The sequence below is a fragment of the Eleutherodactylus coqui genome, chromosome 12 (assembly GCF_035609145.1).
Source record: "Eleutherodactylus coqui strain aEleCoq1 chromosome 12, aEleCoq1.hap1, whole genome shotgun sequence".
Taxonomy (NCBI): Eukaryota; Metazoa; Chordata; class Amphibia; order Anura; family Eleutherodactylidae; genus Eleutherodactylus; species Eleutherodactylus coqui.
In genome coordinates, this window is record NC_089848.1 from 87,139,241 (window position 1) to 87,159,044 (window position 19,804).

The following is a 19,804-nucleotide window of genomic DNA, read 5'->3' on the forward strand; positions in this document are numbered from 1 at the left end:
TATCTGGAGGAGGCTACAGGAGGTACTTGGTAGCGGCAGGCTGTATCTACAGGAAGCTACAGGAGGTACCTGGCAGCGGCAGGCTGTATCTACAGGAGGCTACAGGCAGTAGCTGGCAGCGGCATGCTGTATCTACAGGAAGCTACAGGAGGTACCTGGCAGCGGCATGCTGTATCTACAGGAAGCTACAGGAGGTACCTGGCAGCGGCAGGCTGTATCTAGAGGAGGCTACAGGAGGTACCTGGTAGTGGCAGGCTGTATCTGGAGGCTGCTACAGGCGGTAACTGGCAGCGGCAGGCTGTATCTGGAGGAGGCTACAGGCGGTACCTGACATACAGGATTATGCGGGCTGTGTGGAGGACTGTGGAGGATGATGCAAGTTGTTTAGAGGACTGTGAAGGATGATGCAGGTTGTGTGGAGGATGATGCAAGTTGTTTAGAGGACTGTGAAGGATGATGGAGTTGTGTGGAGGATGATGCAGGTTGTGTGGAGGACTGTGGAGGATGATGGGGGTTGTGTGGAGGATGATGGGGTTGTGTGGAGGACTGTGAAGGATGATGCAGGTTGTGTGGAGGACTGTGAAGGATGATGCAGGTTGTGTGGAGGATGATGGGGTTGTGTGGAGGACTGTGAAGGATGATGCAGGTTGTGTGGAGGACTGTGAAGGATGATGCAGGTTGTGTGGAGGATGATGGAGTTGTGTGGAGGACTGTGAAGGATGATGCAGGTTGTGTGGAGGACTGTGAAGGATGATGCAGGTTGTGTGGAGGATGATGGAGTTGTGTGGAGGACTGTGAAGGATGATGCAGGTTGTGTGGAGGACTGTGGAGGATGATGGGGTTGTGTGGAGGATGATGCGAGTTGTTTAAAGGACTGTGGAGGATGATGCTGGTTGTGTGGAGCACTGTGGAGGATGATGGGGGTTGTGTTGAGTACAGTGGAGGATGATGGGGCTGTGTGGAGGACTGTGGAGGATGATGCCCCGCATTGTTAGTGTTTGTGTATTTTATGTGCAGCCCAGGACAACTCTTCTTCTTCTTCCAATGTTGCCCAGAGACACCAAAGGTTCGACACCTCTGCACTATATGAAAAAGCTGTTTGTAGAAACTGCAAGGGCAAAAAACAATCCCTCATGTTGCCGCATGTATGCAAACCTTAAGATATCAGTCCTGGAAAGCGGAGGTGAAAAAACAATACACTATAGCAGGAAACTTGTGGCTTCTCTTGGAGAACTAGAAGTCTCAGCATGCCACCGTAGACAACAGTTAAGTTAGGGACTACTAATGTGGTGGGTCTAAGGAGCCCCCAGAGCATCACGTGCTATACCTCTCCCACTCCGCTTACTACGACGACAGACTGATAGGCTGCAGCGCTACCATCACACAACGTGCAGGAGCGACATCTGCTGCCAGCTAGTGATATTACTTACACCCATTCAGCCCACAATAAAGATGGCGTCTCCGCTATTTCCTGTGTGTGTGGACGGTCGCCTCCTCCGTGGTCATATGATGTTATCAGCCGGAGATACGGTGTCCGCAGAGGTCAAAACTTAGAGGAATAAATCGCGTTTCTGGTAAGGTTCTTTTATAGCTGTGTAATTGTAGCATGTGCAGCACTGTATCATTACATTACAGGATGTTTACGTGGTCTGCACTGTGTGTTATGGTATGGCATGCCTTGCTGGCTACATATGCGTGTAAAACAAATTGCAGCATGTTCTAGCTTGGCACGTATACACGCCAAGATAGTGCATGGTGATTGACGGCACGCAGCAAGTACGTATGCCACGAGCTTGTCTCTCCTGAGTGGCACACAGCGAATTACAGCCATGTGACTGTTTGACCTCACTTAGGTCGCCTTCACACAGCCGAGGATCTCGCGCGAGTTTTTTGCCTTGCGAGACTCACAAAACTTGTGCGAATACAAACTCCATTCCTTTAACCCTTTCCAATCCACTGTCTGACATCTAAAGACATTCTGATTGAAGGCTGTACAGCTCTGACGTCGGAAGACGTCCGGCAGGGTATTCTTACTGTATATTGCTGGCCGCTCTGTTGTTGGAGGCCTCTCCAGCAGGTCACATACCACAGTACTGGCTCTAGCCAGCAGATGGCGCCATTGTGTACTGGCAGAAAGAGAAAGCCCCCTAGGAAACCCTGAATCCAAAATGGGATTGCAAAGGGTTAAACAGTCATACACATGAGCGAGGTCTTCCCTCACCGCGATGTGGAGAGGGGAAAAAAAATCGTGGCATGTCCTATTTTTTTCGCGCTCCTCAGAACGCATCGCCCATTGATTTCAATGGGACTTGAAATACATCACATGACCCTCGCCTGCCGGGCAATTTCATATTGAAATCAATGGCAAACGCTTCTGATCCGCTATTGGCTGTGAGGTTCCGAAATTCACAGAAGCGAGGCGTCTTTGTCTGAAAATGGCCCCGCACGTCTGCAGGTGAAGCGCAGGCTGACGAGTGCGATATCGGGCCGGGCTTCTCCAGTAGCGTACCACGCTTTTCTAGGATATAAAAAAAAAAACGTATGGAAACGCGGGCGTTTTTCTTTGACGTTTGACTTGCAGCTGAGTCCCGGGGGCGGCCGCGACGGTCTCTGCCTGCTCGCAGCATGCAGGCTGAGCGCTCTCATCCTCTACACAAGCAGGGATGGGAGCCGTCGGTCATCGTGCAGCAGGCGGGGAGAGACCGTTGCGGCCGCCACCGGCTGCAAGTCAAAGTTTATTCCTTCTGAAACGCCAACCGTTTTCGGAGTAAAACGCCCGAGGTTCAGGAAGCATCCATCGCTGCTGAGACCCCTGCCGATCCCGAAAATGGGGGTCCCGTGTCTGGCTCTTCTCATCGCTGTCGCTTCTCCCACCTGCAGAGATAGGCCGTCATTTGCGGGGCCGCTCCAAGTATTTCAGCCCCACCGAGAGTGTATGGAGCCGCACTACGTATGCGCAGCTGTTGCATCAAGCAATATCCACTTCACTGCAGGGGGTGCAGCGAGAGGGAGGACACGTGACCCCTGATCTCGGGGTCGGAGACCCCCACCAATCAGTCTTTTATCACCTCTTCCATGGATAGGTCAGAAGTCTTTCTTGGTAAATCCCTTTAAAGGAAAAAAGAAGTCCTCAACTACAAAACGTTATTAGGAAAAAAGAGTTTACAGTGAAAATCATATGCATTCTTTAAAGCGACACTCCGGGGCGGGAGAAGCAAAAATGGCCGCACCACTTCTCTGACTACCTGATGCACGCTGTACATTAGTATGTATTGGTAGACACTACATATTGATGTGACTGGCCAGCACTGATCATGTGAGCAGCATTGGTCAATCAAAGTAGGTGTATAGTGTCTTAGATTAGTGATGCATAGTAATGTACAGGTAGGTAATAGTGCAGTATGTCTCCACCAGAAGTATGGGTGGAGACGTGGGTTGGCCGGGCTGAGGTACAGGGAACGTCCAGGTCACAGCCACAGCTGCAGATTGGCTACTTTGCCGGCGCTGTACAGCCTTCATCCTCCTCCTTCTCCCTGGTAGAGCGGCCAAATCTGAACAGCGGCGGTGGTTACCTGCCGCTGAACAGCCTACATTCTCCTCCTCATCCTCCTTGCTCGAGCAGCCAAATTTGAAGGCGGAGGCGGATGAGCCCCGGCAGGGAATGGGAGCGGAGGTGACTCGGTGGTGAACAGCCTCCATCCTCCTTCTTCCTTGCTCGAGCTGCCAAATCTGAAGGTGATGGCGGGTGAGCCCTGACTGTCTATGACCTGGTGGGGGATGGGAGCGGAGATGCCAGCGTGGCTCGGAGGGGCAGCATGGGCAGTGAGAGTGGGGTGGGGGACGGGAGTGGAGATGCTAGTGCTGCTTGGTGAGGCTGGCGGGAAGAGTGATAGGAGGGGCCGGTAGCGGAGATGGTAGGCTGGCAGTGAGATGTGTCAGCTGTCAGGGGGATGGCTGGTACATCTGTGTCTGGGGAGGTGTGTGTGCGGCAACCAATCCCCACCTGTGGGCGTGACCTGGGCATTCCCTGTAACTCAGCCCGGCCAACCCATGTCTCCACCCATACTTCCAGTGGAGACATACTGCACTAATACCCAGTGTATGGTAACCAAAGAAGCGGTTCAGCAATCTTTGTTTCTGTACAGCAGGGTCACTTTAATTGAACCCCTTAAGGACCAAGCAACGTAAATTTACGGCTGTGGGCACTAGGCCTTACTAGGGCTCCTATGGATGCCCCAGCTACAGTGGAAAAGTGTCAAATAAAAAACCCCACAAAACATGTGACTGTCCCCCAGAGGTCTTACATGATGTCATGGGGGACATAGATAGTAAAATGAATAATTACATAAATAAGTAAAACAAAATTGCAGAATAAAATCAAAACATATACAGTACATAAAAAAGAAAATGACCCAAAGCCGACGCCAACCAAAACCGTCGCCGTATGCGCCCCGTAAACCAAAACCATACATATTATATATCAAAATGTCCGAAACAAAATGAAGAATCCATTCCCGTACTTTATTTTAGCGTAAATATACTAATTAAACAAAGAACTATAAATGTTAAAAATGTCACCCTATATGTCACGGAGAAAAAAACGCAGCAAAAATAATTTTCGCCACTGAAGGGAAAAAATAGGGCAGTAAAACCACCAGATGGGTAAAATGCCTAAAAAGTGTTTCGTCATTGAGGTACAAAACAGCCTGGTCCTCAAGGGGTTAAAAATGGTTACGAGTGTACAGACACGTGTGGCTATCGTCTTACATATACATTTTTAAAAAGTACATGAATGCTTAAAATGGCGTATGTTTGTATACGTTTGTGAACAGCCCCTTATTGATCGCTGGTCCGGCTAGGAGGAATTCAGAGAAGAGCCGCCTGGACAAGTCGTGGTCGCACAGGCGCGCTTCCGCTCTATTCAGTTGGACTGCGAGAGATATCCGAGGACTTCCGAGTCACAAATGCAGAGGCCCCCCATTGTGCCATCCCAGAATGCACTGGATATAGATGGGCCCACCCCAGAGCAGACGGCTCCCCATTGCACAGCGTGGGGCCTCTCAAAATAGTGTTTTTGCACCGCGTATTTTACGTCCTATTTTCGACGTTTTATGCGTGTATTTCCCGCATAAATCCCCCGTGGCGTCCTACACATGAGCAATGTTTTATATATAGTTTTTATTAATTTTCTTTCCCCCGCACTACGATGTGGGAAACAAATCGCGGCATGTTCTATCTCTGGCCGCGCTCTCGCATCGCAGCACCCATTGTTTTCAGCGGGGCCGGCGCAGCATCGCGCAGCGTGCGAGGAGCACGTGGTACAATGCTATGTTTCCACATTGTAAACAATGGGAGAAACTCCGCAATTCCCCAAAGTGATGCAAGGCGATTTTTGATAGAAAAACGCCTCACGTCCGCGCGGATATCGCATGTTGGCAAGCGTAATATCAGACCGTGATTACCGCCCCGATAGCGCACTCACCCATGCGAAATTAGCCTTAGGCCACTCTCGCACATGACGTTGGCAGAACATCACGATTTTGATCGGCGTATTTTGCCGTCGCCACGTGTGAGAGCGGCCCAAGGCTAACGTCACACAGGTGAATGTGATATTGATTCTCACCACCGTGACGACGTGCGGTAAAAAGCGAGAAAACGCCTTAAAATAGAGCAGACAGTGCTTTTTCTAAGTTTGCATGTAGGTCTGCGCAGCCCTATTGAAATCGATGGCAGCGTTGTACCACGATTACCGCAGTGTTCAAAATGCCGCGGTAATCGTGGTAAAAATCGCGTGTGTGAGAGCGGGCTCAGGGCTTTCTCTCGCAAGCGTCTTTTTTTTTTTTTTTCTTTACAGCGTCTAGCAAGCTTTCAACGCCCACTAAAGACACTGCACTCGGCCTCCATTTATTTCAGTGGGGCCTCCCAGATGAGCGTTTTAGCCCGTGCTAAATTGTACGCTGTATGTTCTATTTTTCATGGCGTTTTTGATACCCTACATTAAAATGAATGGGGGGGGGGTTAATGCTGTAAAACGCACTTTAACAGGGTTTTACAGCGTTTTTAACGCTGCGTGATATACAACCGGAGGGAAAAAAAGAGCCGTGACCTCATCAGATTATTTTGTAAAACGCATCTTTTTTACAAATGCTTGAGAGTGGCGTTACACTTCAGGGCCTAGATGCAATAGTTAGTTCTCCACCCTTTAGGCTGGGTTCACACGGGGTGTAAATCTCGCAAAACGTCCGTAACGGGACCGCACGGAAATTCTGAGAGATTTCCGCAGCTGAAGTCCCGAGACATTCGGCGTGGGTTTTGAAAGCGGCTTATTCCGCTGCGGCCATCTCTCCCCATTAAGAGGAGAGAGCCTGCAGCGGAAACGGTGATACACTTGACATGCCGCGGCTTTGAATTCCGCGCGGCTTGGCAACAGCGTGTGAACGAGATTTTTGCAAATATCGTCCACCTTGCTGCTTAGTCTCGGGCTTAAGATCGCAGGGGAATTTTTGTGCGGAAAGCCTGCCCCGTGTGAACCCAGCCTTATAGCTAAGCCTCTGCTATGTTCCCTCGTAGTCCCAGTTGCCCCTATATTGCTGGGGACCACCAGGACGCGGTCTCTGGCTAAGACTGTTACCAACACAAAGCACCAGCTCTTCTGCTCCGACACAGCAGTGAAGGCCAAGTAACATTACCTCCTTATAAGAGGTGACAGCGCGGCCATAATTCGCAGAGCGCTATGTGAGCGACATGCGGACTTGCTGCGTGCCGCCAATCACTATGCGCTATCTCGGCATGTGCGCTCGCGTAATACGCAGCAGGATAGAGCATGCGATTTTTCTTGTGTGCGTATTTCATGCAATTTGTGTAAGCAGCAACATGGGCATCTATGGAAGATTGGTACAGCGTGAGACCCCCACCGATCCCAAGAACTAGGGTCCCATGTCCCCCTCTTCTCCCACCTGCAGTGATGTCACAGTGAAAGGAGCGCTGGTTGAGCATGGGCAATCTGCTCTCCATTCATTTCAGAGGGGCTGACGGAAATAACCGAGTGCTTGCCGCTCGGCAATCCCCCAGTCTCATTGAAAACTAATGGAGCGCCATTACGCTTGCGCAACAGTCACTCCATTTATTCTCCTTCTCAATGCAAGGTGTGCAGTAAGGAGAATAGGGGACATGGGATCCCTATTCTCATGATTAATGACGTCTTGACAGTCACCAAAAAGCAAGTTATCACCTTTACTTGGAATTCTGGCCCCTTTAAGCGCCCAACAGCCGTTCCAACAATTACACTGCGCAACAAATGTAAAAAAAAATTTTCGTAACAGAAAGTAATTGATAGGTTTCTGTAAAATTAAAACCCGCTGATTCCACTGGTAAGACCGAATACTAGCCGCACGTCTCATGGTCAGGGTATTTAACCCCTTAGTGGCCAAGCATTTTTTTTTTTGTTATAAAAAATCGTAACTCCTTTATTTATCCATCGACTTCGCTGTATAAGGGCTTGTTTTTTGCGGGACGAGTTGTATTTTTCAATGGTGCTATTTAAAGTACCATATAATGTACTGAAAAACTTTTACAAAGTTCTAAGTGGAGTAAAATGAAAAAAAACAAAAAAACAAAATTCCTCCATCTTTCAGTGCGTCTTGTCTCTACGGCGCACAAACTGCAACAAAAATGACCTGATAACTTTATTCTATGGGTCAGTACGGTTACTACAATACCAAACTTATGTCGTGTTTTTTTTTTTTTGCTGTACTACTTTTATTTTTTTCAGACATTTAATTTTTTTAAAATAATTTTCTGCTGCCATCTTCTGCGCGCAATAACTTTTTTATGTTTCCGTCCACATAGTTGTACAAGGGCTCATTTCTTGCGGGACGTCCTGTAGTTTGTGTTAGTACCATTTTGGAATACATACGACTTTTTGATCACTTTTTTTATTGCATTTTTTCTTGGAGACAGAATGACCAAAAAAGCGCATTTCTGGTGTTCTTAATTTTTTTTTCGGACGACGTTCACTGTGTGGGGTAAATAATGCGTTACTTTGATAGGTTGGACTTTTACGGACGCAGCGATACCAAACATGTATTTTTGTTTTATGATTTTTACTCTTTTATTTAGTCTGACCAATGACCTGTAAAAACACAGTTTATTAATTACAGCTTACTGGTGATGATCCGTAGTGTTTCCACCACATGGAAACATCACCTATATGTTACATAAACCTACCTTTAGGGTGCACACCCACTGGCGATATTTTCTTTCTTGCGCTGCGGGAGCACATAAAAAATCTCACCTCACAGCACAAGAAAGACGCCGAAATACAACCGACATATCGCTAGTGTTTTCAACGGGGCCAGCGGCAGCAGCGCTAGCCCCATTGAAAAGAAATGGAGAATGCCGCGGACTTCTGCCACAGCTGTGACGGCTGTGGCAAAAGTGCAGAATGATATCCCATTGCTGTCGATCCCATTGAAAGCAGTGCTTTCTGGCAAGTCCCGCAGTATGATTATCGGGGAGGGGCTTGAAATATAAGCCCTTCCCTGAAAATCATTAATAAGTGGTAAAAAAATTACTCCCCTCTCTGCTGCTCAGACGCGTCCTCTGGCTGGCTCCCCGACACTGCTGTCCAGCACTTTCTTTCATCCCCGCGGTCCCCGTGGGGGTGAAGGAAACTCCTGCCACAGCTGTCACAGCTGTGGCAGAAGTCCCCGGCATTCTCCGTTTCTTTTCAATGAGGCTAGCGCTGCTGCCGCTGGCCCCATTGAAAAGACTGGCGATATCCTGGCTTGTTGATGGTTTTTTTCTCGCACTGCGCTGCGAGACTTTTCCTTTACTCTCGCAGCGCAGTGGAGAAAAAAAACGCAAGTGGGTGTCCTCCCTTATAGTGTTCAGTCAGCGCGCGGTGTGTAACAGTCTTTGCAAAATAGTTGCGCAATCACTTTTTTTTTTTTTTTTTATTAAGCAAGGTTAATTGAGAACTGAGTGGATTTCCAAAAAATAAAGTACAACGGCACTTGGATGACATTATTCCCCATAACTGGAAAACCTTACGTGGCAGTAAAAAAGCGGATCTCCTATTTGAATTCAGTGCACTAAAGTTACTATAAGCCGCCTATCTGCTCGTCTGTTACAAAAATTGTGTTGCACAGTGTTATGGCTCCTGTACTTCGACACAGGAGTGATGATTGCTCACTAATGGAGGCGTAGCGCCAAAGATCTCTTCTGCCTCCCTCCATTAAGAATAGACAGGTAGTGATGCATGAGTCTGCTTACTCAGGCCTTTCATTGCTTGATTTTTTTTTTTTTTTTTTTTCGGACTCGGGTCCCGTATTTCCACAGGACGGCAGTTTTCTGTAATCACTTTGTTGAGCGATTACTTGTCCGACTATTCTATAAGTCCATGTAAAAGCACCCTAAGTCATGTCTGTCTTTGTGATCAGTGTACTGTCTCTTTAGCCTCGGCTCTTGTGTTGTCCAAAGATCTGCGCCGGGGATGTCCTCCCACGTCTCCCAGGTGAGAGCTCTGTACAAGAAGATCTTCATGCTGCACCGCACATTACCGCTCCACCTCAAAGCTCTTGGAGATCAATACGTGAAAGACGAGTTTAAGCGACACAAGAACGTTGGTCCAGCTGAAGCCAAACTCTTCATGAAGGAATGGGAGGTACTGGCGACTGTGCGCTTATTAAAGGGGTAGTTCAGTGTTTCATAAGTTAAGCATAACTATTGTATAACGTTAACGAGGTTATGCCAAGATGGCATCCCCTGTTGATATGCCCTATTAGGACATATGACACCATAGTTGGGATTCCCCAGTTCAGAGCCCTCCTGTAATATTACATTTCCTGTGCAGCAACCGCTGCAGGGAAGATATCTTGCTGGCTGTGCAAGGAGAAGGATCACAACCTCTTTGTGCCCCATGTCTAATCAGTAAGAAAACGCATCCCAGCTGTTAGCCCCTTCCATGCTGAGTGTTGATCGCGGCATGTAAGAGGTTAACCTGGGGAAGGTGCTCCTTCTGTGATGTCATCAAACCTCCGCCATGAAATTGAGTTGCCATGGCAGCCAGATGCTTGTCAAAGGTGTTCAGGTCTGCCATGGCCTGTGATATGCTATGATAAGCGATAATACACTGCAGTACAGAAGCAATGCAACGTATTATCTGAGCAATCATGCAGTCGCAGGTTCAAGTACTCTACAGGGACATAAAATTAAAAAATGGTCCACAAAACACGTTAATAGTAAAACCTGTTAGTTCACTTTTCCCCTTTTTGTGTTTCAGCTTCCCACTTTATATCTGGATCGTTGAAGTCTCACATAATTACCTCATTGTGATTTGCTGCTTTATTTATTTGCCTCAGTAATAGATTTTCAGTGACTTCTGTTATATCTGGTGATCTATAGAAAACGTCTATGAGGATTTTGTTTGTTTTCCCTCTATATATCTCTACCCATAGAGACTCCACATGTTCATCTCCCTCCCATATATTGTCCCGTATTGTGGGCATCGAACAGGATTTTACATGAAGACAAACCCCCTCCCTTTTCTGGTTTCTACAATTCCTTTTGAACAGACTGTAACCCTGTAATTAAAGCGCCCAGCCACATCCAACCGGGTCTCAGTTAATCCCACTAGGTCATAGTTTTCTATAGACTATATTACTTCAGGTTCATCAACCTTATTGGTCACACTTCTAGCATTAGTGACCATACAGTTTGGAGGTTTGGGGTTATTTTTTTTATTTTAGGTGTATCGCTTCTAACTGTTCTGCCAGTTTTACCTGTACTAACCCCTCCCACCTGTCCACCTCCATTTCTATTACTTAGTCCCAGGTCAATGTCTACAATATCTTCCCCTCTATCTCTCTGGTTGCCCTTCCCCACAATCGCTAGTTTAAACACTCCGAACGTTCTAGCCATCTTCTCCCCCAGCACAGCTGCACCCTCCCTATTGAGATGCAGCCCGTCCCTACGGTAGAGCCTGTAGCCACTAGTAGTTCCCCATGAACCCAAATCCCTCCTTCCTACAGCTAACTCTTGAGCCACTTGTAAACCTCCCTAATCTCCTGCTGACTTTCTGGTGTGGTACGTGGTACAGGTAGTATTTCAGAAAATGCTCCTTTCTTGCTCGTGTCAGTGGGGGACACCGCAAAGACCATGGGATATAGCTACTGCCAATAGAAGTCGACACTAAGCAAAAAAGTGTTAGCTCCGCCCACTGGCCATATCTCCTCCTGCCGACACCAGGCTAATGAGTTTTTAGCTTAGTGTCGTAGGAGGAGGACAGTCTTACCCGTAAGGGCTGAATGTTTCCCTTGGATGGGCCAGGGCTAACTGGGAGGCAGGACTCTCCCCATTAACCCAACCAAGGAAGGTGAACAGTTCAGGGGGAAGGCTCTGCTGGAGCTGGGGAGCTGCCATCCTTCAGGAGTCCGAGAGGTGAGTATATGCAGCTGCATCGGAATTCTGTGCGGGAGGGGGCGTCAGCCCCCTCTTGCCTTCCTTTCCCCGCCATTTCTCTTAGCTTCCCCGCAGGACGCTTTGTCGCCCCCGCACCTGGAAGTGTAGTCAGTGTAGGAGCGGGGTGGCGGGGTAACCTCTGGTGCTGCTTGGGGAGTTAGTTAGGGGGACTCTGGCTGGTTAGGATCCTCCCTGGCGGCAGCTGTTACCAGGGTAACGCCCTCAATGGGGATAATTAGGGGAAGAGGTTTGGCTGCGCTGGCCTATTTGGGGGTAGCGCATCCCCTTCAAATCCTCCCTGCTCTCTCTCTTTCCTGCTCCATCCCGGATCAGCTATCCCACGGCAACAGCTGTTCTGAGGATCAACGGTGGACAGCATTCCGGTCTTTGGGCCCTACAGCTCCCCAGACCACATTTGGACTAAGGGTAAGCTCTGCTTGGCGACCAGCTTCCATGCTGCTGTATCCCCTCAGTTGGCATTGAGCGTGAATAACAGGCTTTTACCTGTGAATTCCCAGCACCAAGGCCGACCCCAGAGCTTAGGAGTCCAGACTGGGACCAGCCAGAGTTATGCATTATGCTTGCTCTCGCTGTAATACGAAGTTCGCATGAGTACATGTTGAGCCTTTTTGTAATGACTGTACCCTTGTAAAACAGGCGGCTGTGCAATCTTCAGGCACCCCCCCCCCTCTCCCCATTCAGTCCTCACCTGTGGTTGAGCCAGAATGGGCCCGCTCCCTATCTCTTGTGGTGTCTGACCTCACCCTGGCGTCCGGTGCGAAACTGGATAGACTGGATCGCGGGACATTAGTCTCCCAGGATGCTTCTAGTATGCATGGTTTAGTCAGGGAGGGCCCGCTGCACGCCCGTCCATAGAAGCGAGGTAGGCCCTCCAGCTCATGGGTGTCCTCCCGGTCACTGTCATTCCCGGCGTGTGTATCGGGTACAAGGTCACAACGGTCCTTTGGGGAGGATAGAAGTTCTGAAGGGGAGTTGTCAGTCTTCCTTGGACTCTGACGTGGAGGAGGAGCAGGCTCGTAAGCTCTCCACTATTGTGATGTCCTTCTCTTATAGGCGTCCCAGGCGCTCCTTGAAGACTCTTCCTCCCCATAAGAATTTTGACAAGGTTTTATCTAAGGAATGGAAAGTTCCTAACAAATATTTTTCCAAATTAGGTTATTTGGACGTGATGTACCCTTTTCCACAAGATCTAGTGGAGATGTGGTTGTCTTCGTCGACAGTCGATCTGCCTGTCTCCCGCTTGGCGAAGCACACAGTTCTGCCCACGGCGGATGCTTCTTCTCTCAAGGATTCCTGAGATCGGAAGCTGGAGTCTTTGGCAAAGTCTGTGTTTTGAGGCAGCGGGTTCAGCCCTCAGGCCTGTATTTGCCTCGTCCTGGGTCAGTAAGGCCATCACGGATCAAGGGGGCTTCTTCGGGGGATCTGGCGGATATGGCGGAGCAGATCGAACAGGCAGGCAAGTTTCTCTGTGAAGCTTCCTTGGATGCGGCCAAGCTTGTGGCGCGAGCATCCGCTGCCTCGGTGGCGACCCGCCGGATTCTGTCTTCGAAGTCTTGGGATGCGGACGCTTCCTCCAAGGGGTCGCTGATCAGCATTTCCTTTGCAGGATCCCGCCTTTTCGGCGGCAGGCTGGATGAGCTCATCTCGGAAGCCACAGGGGGAAAGAGTTCTCATCTACCGCAGAGTCACTCCAAGCAATCGAGGGCCCCACAGTGTAGGCGTTTTCGTTCCTTTCGCCGGGCAAGCTCTCGCGGGTGGGAGGACAGGAAGGCCCCCCAGGAGCAAAAGAAAGGACAATCGTTCAAGCCAAAGCAATCCCGGCGGTCGGGGCCTTAGTCCACTAAGACCCCCAGGACCAAGTCCTCTGCATGAGGGGCAACCCCCATTCGTCTCAGACAGGGTGGGGGGATGGCTTCTCCAGTTCAGCGTAGTCGAGCAGGCTCCGGTCTCAGACATCTGGCTGGGGTTGCAACAAAGGGTTATGCCATCAAGTTTATGGCCCATCCACCCGATCGCTTCTTCTGCTCCAGAACCCTGAAGGATCCAGGGAGGATCGGTGTTTTCCTTCAAGCCATCCACGGCACCCGCATTCAGCAGCGGACCATTCTGTCGAGATGGGACAGGTCAGTGCACCCTCCAATGGTGGCTAGACTCTCCACGGATTTAGCGGGGCAAGTTGTTCCTGCCCCTATGATGGCAAGTCCTCACCATGGACACCAGTTTGACGGACTAGGGGGGTACACTGCTGGGCCTAGTGGCGAAGGAGACCTGGTCCAGGTAGAATTCCAGTCTCCCAGTCAACATATTGGAGCTGCGGGCAATTCTTCGGCTGCAGTACTTTGCGCCCCAGCTGACAAGGAAGTCCGGTATGGCTGCCTCCGGGTTCCGCATCAAATACCCTCCATAGCATTCTATGGAAAAGTCATTTTTTTCATGCACGCGCGTGGAAACCAATTGCAGTCTCTGCTCGTGGATAGAAATTCCCAGCATGCTCCATTTTTCTGCAGTGTCCACAGGGAGAGCATCCATTGAAGTCAAAGGAAACCTACTGACCCGCGACTTGTCGCGGAATTAACATCCCGCGGGAAAAGCAGGAGTTTAAGAAAAAATATCTGAACTGCACATTTCCACAGAGAGCCTTTCGGACTACTGCAGTACAGATGAAGCGAACCGAAAGCAAGTACGCGTGGACGCCGATGCCGCAAGGGATGGATTCTGCTGCGGGATCCCACAGGCAAAATCTGACTCGCCCGTGTGCATGCGGCCTGAAATGGATAACATAGCAAAAAAAAACAACACATAATCGATGTTACCGTGTTCGTAACAACGCAAACAATGACAGTATTTTATTTGTCTCATGGTGAATGTTGTAAAACGAATTTTAAAAAGTAATGCCAGAATTGCTATTTTCCTTTTTGTTTGCCTGCTGAAAAACGTAATCAGAAGCAATCCAAAAGTCACATGTACCTCAAAATGGTACCAATGAAAACTAAAACTCTTCCCGCAGAAAACAAGACCTCACAGAGAAGCAAAAATATTATGGGTCAGTAATGAGGTTCATTTTGGGTGACCACAGACCCAGGTGGAATTGGAGGGCCCTTACTGGCTCCAAGGAGTTGGGAGGGATGGGGGTTCCAAATTTTTCACTGTATTACAAGGCGTCCTTGACTAAATGTATATTCACTCTATTCCATGGTAGAGCGCGCAAGAGGTGAGTGAGCTGGAACAGGACTCTGTGCCGTTTGGGGGGCTGGGGTGCATCTGGTTGCCGGGCAGAGAAAGGCACAGGGATATAGGGTTGTCTCCTTTCCTGGAAAATTTAATTGGAGCTAGGGTTGGTCCTGCCATTAAATCAGGGCTAATTTCCGTGCCAGGCCCTATTACTCCTCTGGTTGGCAACCCAGATGTACCAGCCTTTTTTAGCATCACGTCTTTGACGGCTAGGATAGTGGATCCAGTCCCACGGGTACGGGACATCCGGATAGGTAGTAAGGTTTATAGATCGCTCTTAGAAACAGACACGTCAGGGAGAGGCAGGACACTTGAGTTGGCCTGGGAGCCTGACTTTGGCACCGACCTCATGATGTATCATCCCAGACAGATATTTGCCCAGCCTTTGTTTGAACACTGAAGGAGAACTCGCCACCTCCCGTGGTAACCTGTTCCACTCATTGATCACCCTCACTGCCAGAAAGTTTTTTCTAATATCTAATCTGTGCCTCCTCCCTTTCAGTGTCATCCCATTGTTTCTAGTCTTTCCTTGTACAAATGAGAATAGGGCTGATCCCTCTGCAGTGTGACAGCCCTTCAGATATTTGTAGACCGCTATTAAGTCTCCTCTCAGCCTTCTTTTTTGCAAGCTAAACATTCCCAGATCCTTTAACCGTTCCTCATAGGACATGATTACGACTGCTTACCATCCTGGTAACTCTTCTCTGAACTTACTCCAGTTTGTCTGTCTGTCTCTCTCTTTTAAAGTGGGGTGCCCAGAACTGGACAAAGTATTCTAGGTGAAGTCTGACTAAGGAAGAGTAGAGGAGGATAATGACCTCATGTGATCTAGACTCTATGCTTCTCTTAATACATCCCAGAATTGTGTTTTCCTTTTTGGCTGCTGCATCACATTGTTGACTCCTGTTCAGTCTATGATCTATTAGTATACCCAAGTCTTTTTACATGTGCTGCTGCTTAGCCCAATTCCTCCCATTCTGTATGTGCTTTTTTTATTTTTTTTGCCCAGATGCAGGACTTTGCATTTCTCCTTGTTACTGTTAGTCGCTGCCCACTGTGCAAGCTTTTCTAGATCTTTTTGAATATTCTCTCTCTCTTCCCTAGTGTTAGCTATCCCTCCTAGCTTTGTGTCGTTGGCAAATTTGATCAGTTTCCCATCAATTGAACAACACTGGGCCTAGGACAGAGTCTTGTGGTACCCCACTTGATACATTCTTCCACTTGGATGTGCAGCCATTTATGACCACTCTTTGAGTACGATCACTTAGCCAGTTGTGAATCCACGTAACAGCTGCCTTGTCAATCCCATATTTGGTCATTTTTTCAATAAGTATAGTATGAGATACTTTGTCAAATGCTTTACTAAGGTCAAGATCTACTATATCCACCGCATTTCCCTGATAAACCCAGTCAGTGATTCTGTCATAGAAAGAAATTAGATTAGTCTGGCATGACTTGTTTGTTACAAACCCATGCTGGCTCGGGTTAATTACTCCATTTTCATCCAAGTACTTGCATACATGCTGTTTAATGTGTTCAAAGATCTTTCCCTGTATAGAAGTTAGGCTTACAGGCCTGTAGTTTCCTGGATCCATCTTCTTCCATTTTTTTGAAGATAGGGACAACATTTGCCCTTTTCCAATCTTCTGGGACTTCTCCTCTTCTCTAGGAAATTTCAAAGATTATGGCGAGTGGTTCAGCAATTACCTCTGCTGCTTCCTTTAGTAACCTAGGATGTAATTCATCTGGACCTTGAGACTTAAATTTATTAAAGTTAGCTAAGTGTTTCCTCACCATCTCTCTGCTTACAGATAGCCTGCATTCTTTTATTCCCCCAATAGCACAGGGAAGATCAGTGTATGTTCCATCTACTTTCTGAAAGAAAACTGATACAAAATAGGAATTTAAAAGTTCGGCCTTCTCAACATCATTCTTAACCAATTCACCATTTTCATCCTGTAGGCATCCAATAGCATCTTTGACTTTTTATTTACTTTTGACATACCCCCAAAATCCTTTTTTTATTGCTTTTGGCCTCTGTTGCAAGCCACAATTCATTATTAGTTTTAGCTTTTCTGGCACTTGCCCTACAGTTTCTGCAGACCCCATTATATTCTTCTTTAGATATTCCCCCCTCTTTCCATTTAATAAACATATTTTCCTTCCTTTTTAGTATATGTGCAAGTTCTGTGTTCATCCATCCTGGTCTCTTTAAATGCTTCCCATTCTTCCTTCTTTTAGGGATTGTTAACGATTGTGCTTTGAGAATCTCATTTCGCAATATTTCCCAACCTTCTTGGACATTTCTGTCCTTAAGAACATCCAGCCATTGGATTCTTCCTATCCTCTTTCTGAGTTCATTGAAATCTGCTTTTCTGAAATCCAACCTTGAGGTCTGAGTTTTCTCAGGTTTTTCTCCCCTTTTTATCCAAAATTCAAGGATAGCATGATCACTCCCTCCTAAAGTCCCAGCCACCCTTAGGCCGGCTGCACATGGCCGTGACGGGCTCCGCCGCGAAATTCTACGGCGGAGCCCGTCACGGCGCCCCCCCAAAGATCCCATACTTACCTGCGGATCCGGCGTCCTGGGTTCCGCATGACGCGCCGCAGCGTCACGTGACACGCCCACCCGCGTCACATGACGCGTCCGGCCGTGTCATATAATGCGCCGGCTGCGTCATATGACGCGGCGGTGGTAGGCGGAGAGGCGATTTCACGCTATCTTCCGCTGTGCTACAGCGGAAGATAGCGTGAACGGACAGCTTCCATTGACTGCAATGGAAGCCGTCCGCGCGTACCCCCGCAGCAAATAGAGCATGCCGCGGGTGAGGACAGGTGATTTCACGGTGCGGAATTCCGCGGTGCAATTCCGCACCGTAAGCAGTGTGCTATTAGGTTCAATAGAACCTAATAGCTGCGGGCAACGCGGCGGAAATCCGTCCGTGGGAAGGAGGCCTTACTTCCTCAACCATTCCCTCCTCGTTGTTAAGAATTAGGTCCAAGATAGCAGATCCCCTTGTTTTCTCTTCTACCTTTTGGAAGATAAAGCTGTCAGCAAGAGCGAATAAGAATTTGTTGGATCCATTCCTTTTACCTGAGAGATTCCCAACAAATGTCTGGATAGGTAAAATCTCCCATGATCACCATGTCATGCTTCTTTAAGAGCTTGGCCATCTGATGTAGAAAGAGTTCATCCATATCTTCTGCTTGTCCAGGTGATCTGTAGTAAATGCCAACAATGGTGCCCTTTCTGCTGTTCTCTCCTTGTATTCTTAACCAAACAGTTTCTACAGAACTCCCATGCTCTGAAGCTGGAATCTCTGGAGAGATTAATGTTTTTCGAACATCCATAAAACTGATCTGTTAAAATAACACATTATTTACTTATTCTGTGCAGAAAAATTAATGATTTTTTTTTATTTGGAGAGGAGAAAACAAATGAAAAAACAAAAAAAGTCTGTAAAGAATGCTTACGTTCTTTGGTTTTAATTCTTGGATAAACCATTCAGATGTGATACTTCTCACAGCTGAGGGTTTGTTACATGTTGTATCCACTGTAGACAATACTCCAGGAGCTAAACAGTCTGGGCTGCAGAATGACACATTTTACCTGCTCTGATACATTGTAACGTTCAAAATGTTACCACAAGGTGGCAGCAAAGACACATGAAATGATAGGATGTGCATGTGAAAAAGTTTCCTGGTGTGGCCATGTTCACTAAATAAGGTAACACGGGCTGCTATATTTTCCATTTCATTGCAACCCACATCCTAGGGCACATTTACACTGCCAATAAATCATTCAGATTCCCGCATCCACTGAGATTCTGAACACTTCTCATTCAGTGTGAATGCATGCACCGACTGAACAATGAATGATAATTCATTCTCTTATCGTTCGTCCTTCATGTTCTGCATACATAAAAACTGAACGACGATCGGTTCATGTAAACAAGTTGGCGTTCATCTATGAACGACTGCCTGCCTACTGTGAATGGAGTCGGGCCTAAATGATCTCCGGTCCCACTCCACATCCAACTCAAGAACCAGAACTTTTTTTGTCCCGAGGACCATATGTTTTAAGCCCCTTCCAAGAAACCTAACGGCTGCAATTTGGAGCTTTCTCTGATTGCGGATGGCTGGCTGTGTGACTGCCTGCTCCATACACTCGACGGCAGCTGAGAGTGTACATGTATCCTCATGGTCATGAAGAGGTTAAATAAAGGAAAATGGAAAGCAATGAAATTTTCAGGGTTCAGCATAATAAACACTAGATCTTCAACCATACAGAGAACTTTTTTTGTACTCCTAAGGGTGCGGGCAGACGAGCGCATAAACGGCGCGTTTTTGCGACCAAACGTATATACGTGACCATCTGAGGCAATGGTTTCGAATGTATTCGTTCGCACGGGCGATTTTACGGCGCGTAAAAACGGCAACCCGAAAAAAAAACGGAACATATGCGACCGAAATACGCGCCAACGCATATTCGATGGCCGAAAAGCTTTCTAGCTCTGGTCGTGATCGGTGAAAAACGTTCTCTCGGGCGATTATACGTTGCGCTCGGGCGATTTTCGTTGCGCTCGTGCGAACGTAAATACGCCTACGCTCGTCTGCCCGCACCCTTAGACTTACTGTACGTTGCTATGATGTATTTTATATACAGACTTCTCCAGAACTATCCTGCCACAAGGTGGCGCCAAAGCATTATATTTGAGTTTGTCAGTCTAATATACTGTAAGTGGGCTTTTGTAATGTTATGTCAAAAGAGCTGCAAATATTAAGTTCTACAACTTTCTAATGTACTTTGTGTTTCAATTCAAAATCTCTGCTTGCTGTGCATGGGAATATTGTTTACAACCAGAGGCAGAAAACCAACCTGGACTTAAAGGGTTGTCAGTAGGGTAAAACTATTGATGACCTATCCTTATAAAAGGACGTCAGTAGTATTTGCGTGGGGGTCAGCTAATGAGAAGCTGCTGCAAATGGGCGGAATGCTCAGAATGCTGTCCATAGCGTAGTGGCCCGGTTTGGTATTGCAGCTCTCTTCCAATCGCCTAATTTGGAGCCATTGTGCTGTAGACCACGTTCT

The 19,804-nt window shown here is 47.8% G+C and overlaps 1 protein-coding gene across 2 annotated transcripts in view; it reads left to right on the forward strand.

Annotated features, from left to right (window-relative positions):
- The first annotated feature begins 1,492 nt into the window (after positions 1 to 1,492).
- The window catches only part of SDHAF3 (succinate dehydrogenase complex assembly factor 3), a 48,166-nt gene continuing 29,854 nt past the window's right edge, over positions 1,493 to 19,804 (forward strand). Inside the window, exons 1-2 of one of the 2 annotated variants that reach the window (XM_066584777.1) lie at positions 1,493 to 1,574; positions 9,481 to 9,664. In XM_066584777.1, the coding sequence (XP_066440874.1) occupies positions 9,494 to 9,664 (171 nt within the window). In that variant the 5' untranslated portion in view covers positions 1,493 to 1,574; positions 9,481 to 9,493. Of the gene's footprint in view, positions 1,575 to 9,456; positions 9,665 to 19,804 lie in introns of both variants that reach the window. The other variant, XM_066584778.1, reaches the window with a different exon arrangement.